General features: G+C 48.6%; 1 protein-coding gene across 1 annotated transcript; it reads left to right on the forward strand.

The window, feature by feature from the left end:
- The first annotated feature begins 4330 nt into the window (after positions 1 to 4330).
- Positions 4331 to 7614, forward strand: FGF4 (fibroblast growth factor 4). The gene is made up of 3 exons (XM_050335059.1): positions 4331 to 4634; positions 5494 to 5597; positions 7306 to 7614. Exons 1-3 carry the CDS (start codon positions 4331 to 4333, stop codon positions 7480 to 7482), a joined length of 585 nt encoding a protein of 194 aa, XP_050191016.1. The 3' UTR covers positions 7483 to 7614.
- Positions 7615 to 7960: the final 346 nt, after the last annotated feature.

Raw genomic sequence — 7960 nt, forward strand, 5'->3', positions numbered from 1 at the left:
CACGGCAAGGCGCTCACAACAGCAAACAGCCCAGGCACACAGAGATCAAATAGACCAGCTGCAAACAGAGAGGGGAAAAAAAAAAAAACCAACACCCAGAGTGCATATGACTCGTGTGTGGGTATGTATGTTATGCAGGAGGCAGGGGCTGGATGGCCAAGGTCTCCCAGCGACCCTGGGCCACTCAGGGCTTGGGCCCCCAGCATTCCAGGCAGCCTCCTCTCCTGGGACCACTGCCCTGCTCACACAGAGAGGCAGCCAGACGTGAACGTGAGAAAGCTCTCTCAGCCGAGTCCCTTCTGCTGGCTACTCGTCTTCCAAAATAATCATAATTAAAAGGGGCGTTCATCAAAGGGGGAGCTGGGGTGTGGGCTTGCCCTTTTACCACGTCTTCATAGCAGGCAAACATGGTGAAAGGGTTTTTTTTTTTCCTTGCCCCTTCCAGTACACTCCCCATCCTCCCAGACCAAAGGATCTCAGTAAAATGTTTGCCTTGAGAAGGAAAGCTCAGGAGCAATAACCTTCAGGGTCGTTTACATCCATTTACTGGAGTTAATAAATATGTAAACTGATTTTTAAATTGTGGACCCCTTCAGAGATACAGTCATGGAGCCAAGTCCAGATGACTGCTATGGCAGTGCAAGTGCAACATAATGTTGTAAAGATGTTCCAGATTCCTTCTTCTTCCCCCTTTTTCTTTCAGAATCCCATGATATGGGTCTTGAACCTGGGTGTAGACCTGAATTCTGTGAATCCTTTCTTCTTTTTAAGCCTAGAGGAATTTGGAAAGCAGAGCTGTCTGAACTGTGACATCCACATATGCTTTTTAGGGAAGAGAGACAATACAGATGAAAACATTTACTTGGTTTAATATCTAAATTATCGCTGGGAAAGAGGGTGTGACACCAGAAGGAGGGGACGCATAGCAGTGGAGCATGGCAGGATATGGAATATTCAGAAGAACTAATTATGGGATGATCTGGAAGCATCCAAGCCCCCTTCACTGTGTGAAAGTTGACAGCAAGTTGGAAGGTTCAGTTCCTGGCTCTGCCCTGAACTGCCTGACACTGTTTCGCTGGTTTCCATGAGGAATATGCTGCTTTCATGGTCTCTTGGGACAATGATTTCCAATCGACAGCACCTGTGTTGCAGCATAAAAAGCTGAAAACTCAGCAGCTTCCACCTGTCATCTACACCTGATGCAAACTGAAAAGGGTGCAGTTCTGCTCTGCTTTCATCCCTGGGGGTTTTCCATGGGTCCAAGCAACAACAACCAGAGGGCTTTGTAGCACAGGCAGCCTGCACACAGGCTCACACACACATATGAACATAGAACATTTGAAAGCAAAACCAAACCTCATGGTTTTATTCTTAGCTGGAAACTTGTTGCTCTCAGAAAAGTTCATTGGAGGCCTTTATTGAAAGAGTGACATTTAATTCTGTAACGAGCTCAAGAATGAACTTGTAGAGGCATCCTTTATAAATCAGTGGTATCGTGACAGTGTGATGCTGTTCAGGATCCTCTGTGCAATCATTTTGGACCTGATCTTGCAAACATATGGACTCAGAGCCCAACAGGGTGTTTTAGGACCCATTTCCATGCATCCCAAAGGGATGAAAGTATCACCCCTTGCTGAGCCTCCAGTGCACATCTGTAACTACAAGTTTTGACACACTTTTGCATACACAGGGTAAGGCCTTGGGGTTCACACTTGTTTGGGTCAGGGAGAGCTGCTGTGAGTGGCAGTAAGGCCAAACAGGCCCTGACCCATCAGCTGTGGACTTTAGGCTGCCCTTCTGCTGCAGGAGGGAAGCTGCTGGGTGGGTGTGCTGACAGAAGTGCCGCTCCTTGGCCTTATCCTTCAGAAGGCAAATAAACTTAATCCCAAATTCACCCACTGCTGTTTGCCAAGAGCAAATAATTCAGAGTTTGAAGTGAGGTGGGATCACGCTGTTCTGAGGACCCTGGGGAAGGGAAGGTGTCCAGCACAGCCCTGCAGAGCAGGGCAGTTTCCAAATCCTTGAGCAGCTGGGCTTTACCTGATGAAGAGCCTTTTCATCCAGAACTCTGGCTCATCAGGTGCAAAAGGGGTTTGGATGGACATGGTGCAAATGGAAATGTAGTAAATACCTGTGTATTTGGTATCAATGGAGTTGATAGAATCACAGAATTGTTAGGGCTGGAAGGGACCTTAAAAATCACCTCATTCCAACCCTCTGCCATGGGCAGGGACACCTTCCACTAGATCATGTTGCTCCAAGCCCTGTCCAGCCTGGCCTTGGACACTTACAGGGATGGGACATTTTTACCTCCATGGAGAAAAGTCTAAATTGTGCTGTCTTTGAGCTCACACACAGGAATTAACCTGTTTGACACTGACACAAAACTACACCTAGGAGCCTTTTACCCTTGTGGCACCAGATTGCCACCACCCCCAAAGCAGTGGCAGCCTCTTATCCACCCTCAGAGGTGAGGTAGGAGACAGGCACACACACACATACTGTATGTGCACCTCACAAGAAGAAATGAAAGCACATCATCTAAGTTTGCTCAGGTTTAGCGAAGGTCAGAGATTTTCACACCTAGGTGAGCTGTCATCTGGCTCAGGGCAATTCTCTTTTTCTCTCGCATCCTTTGCTGGAACAGCAGGAGAGCTTTACTGGCGTGAAAGACTAAACTGTCTTCAGGCTATAAAGGACTTGAGTCACAAACCACTTCCCTCCCCCTCACCCCTTCCCAAAATGCATTTTCATATTAATTCAGGACCTTCCAAAATCGTCCTAATGTCTCCTCACCTGTTAGTTCTGAAAACCTGTTGAGGGTCGAGGCTTAAACTACGGGATGTGACAAACCATATGGGGTTTGCTCTAAGCAAAGTAGTCCTAGACTGAGGGGGTCAAAACTTCTCCTGATTCCAAATACTGAACTTCATTTTCATGAACTTAAATGGAATTAAGTGACTGCCTAAGAACAACTGCATCATTGGGACATAACAGCCACATCTAAGTAAAGATTAAAAAACAAGCACACCATTAGAAAGTGCAGCAATACTTGCATGAGTGGGCAGATTCTAAGCTCAGGAATAAACTTGTGTCACTACAGCCTCTGTCAGTACAGTGACCAAGAAGGGAGCTCCACATATCTGGTACTGCAGGCTGATTTCTGATTTCTTAAAGGGATATTTGGAATCAAAGCTTTATTACTTGTGAGACATTCTGCCTCTTTAAAGTGTTTTCCTTCTTATTAAAACGCTGGTCCTTTCCTTTGTTAATTTTTTTTTTGCAAGTTTTTTAATTTTTCATTTCTTAGACCTCCCATTCAACGACTATCTTGGCTTTTAATGAAGGGAATTTTTCTGCATCCAGCAAACTGTAAACCATGTCGCTTGGATACAGCAAAAGCCGAAATTCCACAGATTTACATAAAGTCATACACTGTGTTGTGGAGAAAGTGTACTGGGCATTCTTTGATTTTTGTATCTTGCATTAGCATTTGTAGGCACTTACAAAAGATAAAAATATAAAGAAAAGAGATATAAAGAGAAAAAGAAGAAAGAGGAAGAAGGAGAGAAAGAGAGAAAGTGAGAAAGAAAGAAAGAAAAAAAGAAAGAAAGAAAGAAAAAGAAAGAGAAAGAAAAAGAAAGAAAGAAAGAAAGAAAGAAAGAAAGAAAAAAGAAAGAAAAAAGAAAAAAGAAAGAAGGAAGCTGCTGTGATGAACGTAAAATATGACCTTTTCTTTTTAAAAGTTTGTGCTGTCCGTCTTGTTTAGCACCAGCGCTGCTCACCCTTTCCCTTCAAGACGCTTCGGAGTTGTTAAGCATCTAAGGGTGATAATTTGACTTTCAGCTAAACCGGAGGGCTGCAGCAGACAGCAGTAGGTGGTGATGTAATAGGTACCAACGCACATGGATATATAAATATCGTGGCTAGGGCTAAAGCGCTATGGCTGAGCAGCTATAGAAGAAGATCAGCACTTCAGACAAGACTCCTGGAGTTGAGATCAAGTTCAGAAGCTCTTGCTCCCGGGATTTCCTCTCCATGCAGCCAGCCCAGGGAAACCGCAGATCCTCGGGGGACTGAGCACTAAAGCTCCTTCCTTCCCCCCGCGCATTTTTTTTTTCTTTAATTTTTTTTTTTCCCGTTTGGCTTTTTGTCGCCTTTTTTTTTATTCTGTTTTCCTTCTTTTTTATTTTCTCCCTCAGCATAAAGCGGGGGAGCTGGGGCGGGGGTGCTCGGCGCGGGGCGGGGGTTGGAGGGGGGGAGAGGTCGGCGAGCGCATTTTCGGAGCGACCGTCCCGTCGGCCGCCCGCCCGCCCCTTAAAGCCGGGAGATGCCTCTCCCCGCGGCGCTGCTGCCGGCGCTGCTCCTGGGGCTGCTGTGGCCAGGGGCGGTGCGTGGCCGGTCGCCCCCGGGTCGCCTCCCCGCCGGGCCCCGCCAGCGCCGCTGGGACGCGGCTCTTTTCGCCCGCTCCGTCGCTCGCCTGCCGGCCGAGCGCCGCGATGCCGCCCGCGACGGCGACTACCTCCTGGGCATCAAGCGGCTCCGCCGCCTCTACTGCAACGTGGGCATCGGCTTCCACATCCAGGTCCTCCCCGACGGGCGTATCGATGGGATTCACAGCGAGAATCGATACAGTAAGACGGCGGTGCCGCCCGCGGACGGACGGGGCGGGTGAGATGGCCTAGCGCCCGCGGATCTGCCCGGAGGGCAGATCCGCGGGCGCCGGGCTCTCACCTGCCCCGGGGAGTGGTTTGTCCCCGAGAGGAGGGTGGGTGCGTGGCGGACCCCGGAGTTCCCTAAAAAGTCCTGCCGCCCCCGGCTCCCCCGAGGGCGGCGGGGAGCGCGGCCGGCGGGGCGGCGGCCGAGCCCATCGGGCACTCCGTGTTGCGGGAGGGGACGGGACACCCGCCGGCCTTTCCGGAGGGACACTGCGCCAGGCATCAGGTGTCGCGGCGGGGGCTGCCTCCACATCTGGAGGGTTCCGCGGGGCCGCCCGCTCTGAGCAAGGGCTCTTTGCCGGGGAAGAGCCCGGCTTTCCTCCCCCCCCCAAAAAAAAACCAAAAACTTGGGAGAGCATCTGCTGGGGGCTTAACCCCGTGGCCCCCGCGGCTCTGATAGCCAACTGAAACAATAAGGTGCGGGAAGGGGTCGGTGTGTGTGTGTGTGGGGACGTAAGCTGCGTGATGACAAATGTTTCATTTTCCCTGAGCACTCTCTGGCTTATTTTAACCTTGTCTACGCGAGAGAATGCCGGGGGGGGGGGCGCAAATTAAAAATAGATACTTGGCTAAAAGAAGAGAGGTCCCCGCGTGGGGCATAGGGCAGCACGTGGAGCACACGAGGCTGGGGTTCTGTGGCCACCCACAGCAGGGCTGGGGCGTGGGGATCCACACCACACTGGGGATGGGAGCCTGGGGGTGAGCGCAGCACTGTCACCTCACGCTGCAGGGTGTTACCTTCTTTGTCCCCCTGATCCCTGTGTCTCCTCTGTAGGTCTGCTGGAAATTTCTCCCGTGGAAAGAGGAGTGGTGAGCATATTTGGTGTCAGAAGCGGACTCTTCGTGGCCATGAATAGCAAAGGCAAACTCTATGGATCTGTAAGTAGCCACCGAGGGTGCGCCTGGGGAGGGGACTCTTGTCAGCTGGGGTGACATGTGTGCACGGTGCTAAAAGCTGCCCAAGCCCCATCCTTGCCCCTCCTGGGTCAGGCAACACAGAGCTTTGCCAACAAAAGGCATCCTTGCCCACCTGTGCTGCTTACTGAGGTTTCGAAGTGGAACCCACTCTTTTGCATGACACTTTTTTGGTTCTCACACAAAAACTGCAGTCACCCAGCTATGACTACCCATCTTGCCTACCACACAGACCAACAGAATAGCCATCTGTGTGGCAAGACCACAAGCTAGCCTCAGGCCATGTATTTCTGATAAGTGCAAACAGCCTTAAACAAGTTGGGCAATCCCTGACTCCATCTCTCGGAGGGCACTTGGACTTGTGATCAGCCAGGCCCTCACAAGTGACCCTTTCTGATGAGATGAATCAGTGACTGTCACATACCTATTGATCACTCTTTGTTAATGCTCCTGAACAGAGAGTCTGTTCCCATGGCAGTTCAGCATCCTTGGGGTTTAATCTTGATTGGTAAGAAGGAAGATCTATCAGGAGACAACACAGATCTTTTTTTTACATTGAATCTTTGGAAAAGATAGAGACCTCTTAAAAAAATATACTTGAGGTGGACAGGGAATATCTTTGTCCATGCTGAGCTTTCCTCCTGTTTTTGCTTTCACCTCTGTGTAAGTTACTGTGATCAGCATAATTTCAAACTCCAGTTCCTGGGTCTCCCTCCTTACCCATGAATTTCCTATGTCTTGTTTCCAAAATATTTTTTGAAGGACCATGGGCTTCAAAAGAGCCAAACGATGTCAGAGGCAGGGTATTTTCACATGAGGACATGAAGCATCCAGAATTCTTTTCCGGGGCATCAGTCCTGTTACAGAGGATTTTACCTTACATAAAAGCCAGACAGAATCAGCCACCAAAGTGCCAGAACTTCTGTTGCATCGTTTCTTAGAGGTCCTGCTGCTTTGGTGTCCTGGATAAAGTAATCTCCAGTGCAGTGTTCAGCTTGGCAGGCTGAGACCTCTCTTGCAAATCCCTTGGCTTTTGCCCAGTAGTAAGAGATGAGTTCGTTTGTTCCTCTCCAGATAACACACTTGTAACACCTTTGTACTCACTTGAAAACCAAACCTCGTCACTGAAAGGGTTGGTGTTGCAGCTCTGTTTCCCTGAGCCATTAACTCGAGTTACCCAAACCCTTCCTTCAGTTTTAAACTTAAAGAAGCAAAAAAATACTGTCCATGCTGACTGAGTGTCTTTAAAATGCCTCCTTTTCTCCTCAAGCAACATGAGAAAGGGCTGGTCTAATTCAGGCTTTCCTGAAGCCTCTCAGTCAATTTATTGCTGGTAGGACAACCACCGAGCAATTAGATGAGCAGTGCTGCAGAACTGAGCGTGGGCCTTACCCACCTCAGCTCTGTTAAGCCCTGTACCTCCCTTGGGTCAGGGCTCTTGATGTCCTTTCCACCTTCAGGTGTACATGCCTGGCCTGGGCACAGCATCCCTAATGATCCTCTGGTTCCTGAGCCCTGTTTGAAGCTTCAGAGACCACTTCAAAAGGTTACTAAGAGGGGGGGACTCACCTGCAGATATCCCCACAACACACCTCCTACACCTGGTAGCGAGAATATTTCCACACCTGATGTTTAAAATTCCTTCCCTCTCATCCTTTCCTTTTCATTTCAGACCCATTTCAATGACGAGTGCAAATTCAAAGAGATTCTCCTGCCAAACAACTACAATGCCTACGAATCCAGGATTTATCCCGGGATGTACATAGCCCTGAGCAAAAATGGAAGAACAAAGAAAGGCAATAAAGTATCTCCCACAATGACAGTGACACATTTTCTTCCTAGAATCTGAGACATCTCCCTTCAGACCTACCTCAGCACAGGGGAAGACGCAGAAACACGTTCGGGGAAAAGAAACATGGTGCACTTTTACTGGAGAGTTTTATGCAAGAGTAGGTGTAAGATATTTAAGTTAATTATTTAAATCTGTATATATTGTCACAGAATTTATTTATAGCTCTGATTGATTCTTTTTATTTTTTTTTTTTTAAATTTCTGAAAACAAAACAAACCTCCAACCCAAGGTCTTTTTCATTTCATGGTGCAACTAGTAGAAGACTTCTGCTTCGTGGTTTATTTAATTAGTTTCTAAGTTATCACAGATGTGCTGCTACTCCGTGTCCTAAGCCAGGTGACATCCAATTCCTCTCTCTTCCAGCGTTTTGCACTGTTTGTGTGTTGTAGGGTGCCTGTTGTCGAGCACGTGCTTGTTTGTTAGTTTGTTTGTTTGTTACGGTGGCTTTGTCCTCCATCTGCGTGTTTTCCAAACC

The sequence above is a fragment of the Myiozetetes cayanensis genome, unplaced genomic scaffold (genome assembly GCF_022539395.1).
Source record: "Myiozetetes cayanensis isolate MyiCay16 unplaced genomic scaffold, myiCay2020 scf6-25, whole genome shotgun sequence".
Classification (NCBI taxonomy): domain Eukaryota; kingdom Metazoa; phylum Chordata; class Aves; order Passeriformes; family Tyrannidae; genus Myiozetetes; species Myiozetetes cayanensis.

Coding starts and splice junctions, on each gene's coding strand:
- FGF4 (XM_050335059.1), top strand. CDS start 4,331: ATGCCTCTCCCCGCGGCGCTGCTGCCGGCGCTGCTCCTGGGGCTGCTG. Junction 4,635..5,493: donor TCACAGCGAGAATCGATACA/GTAAGACGGCGG, acceptor TCTCCTCTGTAG/GTCTGCTGGAAATTTCTCCC. Junction 5,598..7,305: donor AAGGCAAACTCTATGGATCT/GTAAGTAGCCAC, acceptor TTTTCATTTCAG/ACCCATTTCAATGACGAGTG.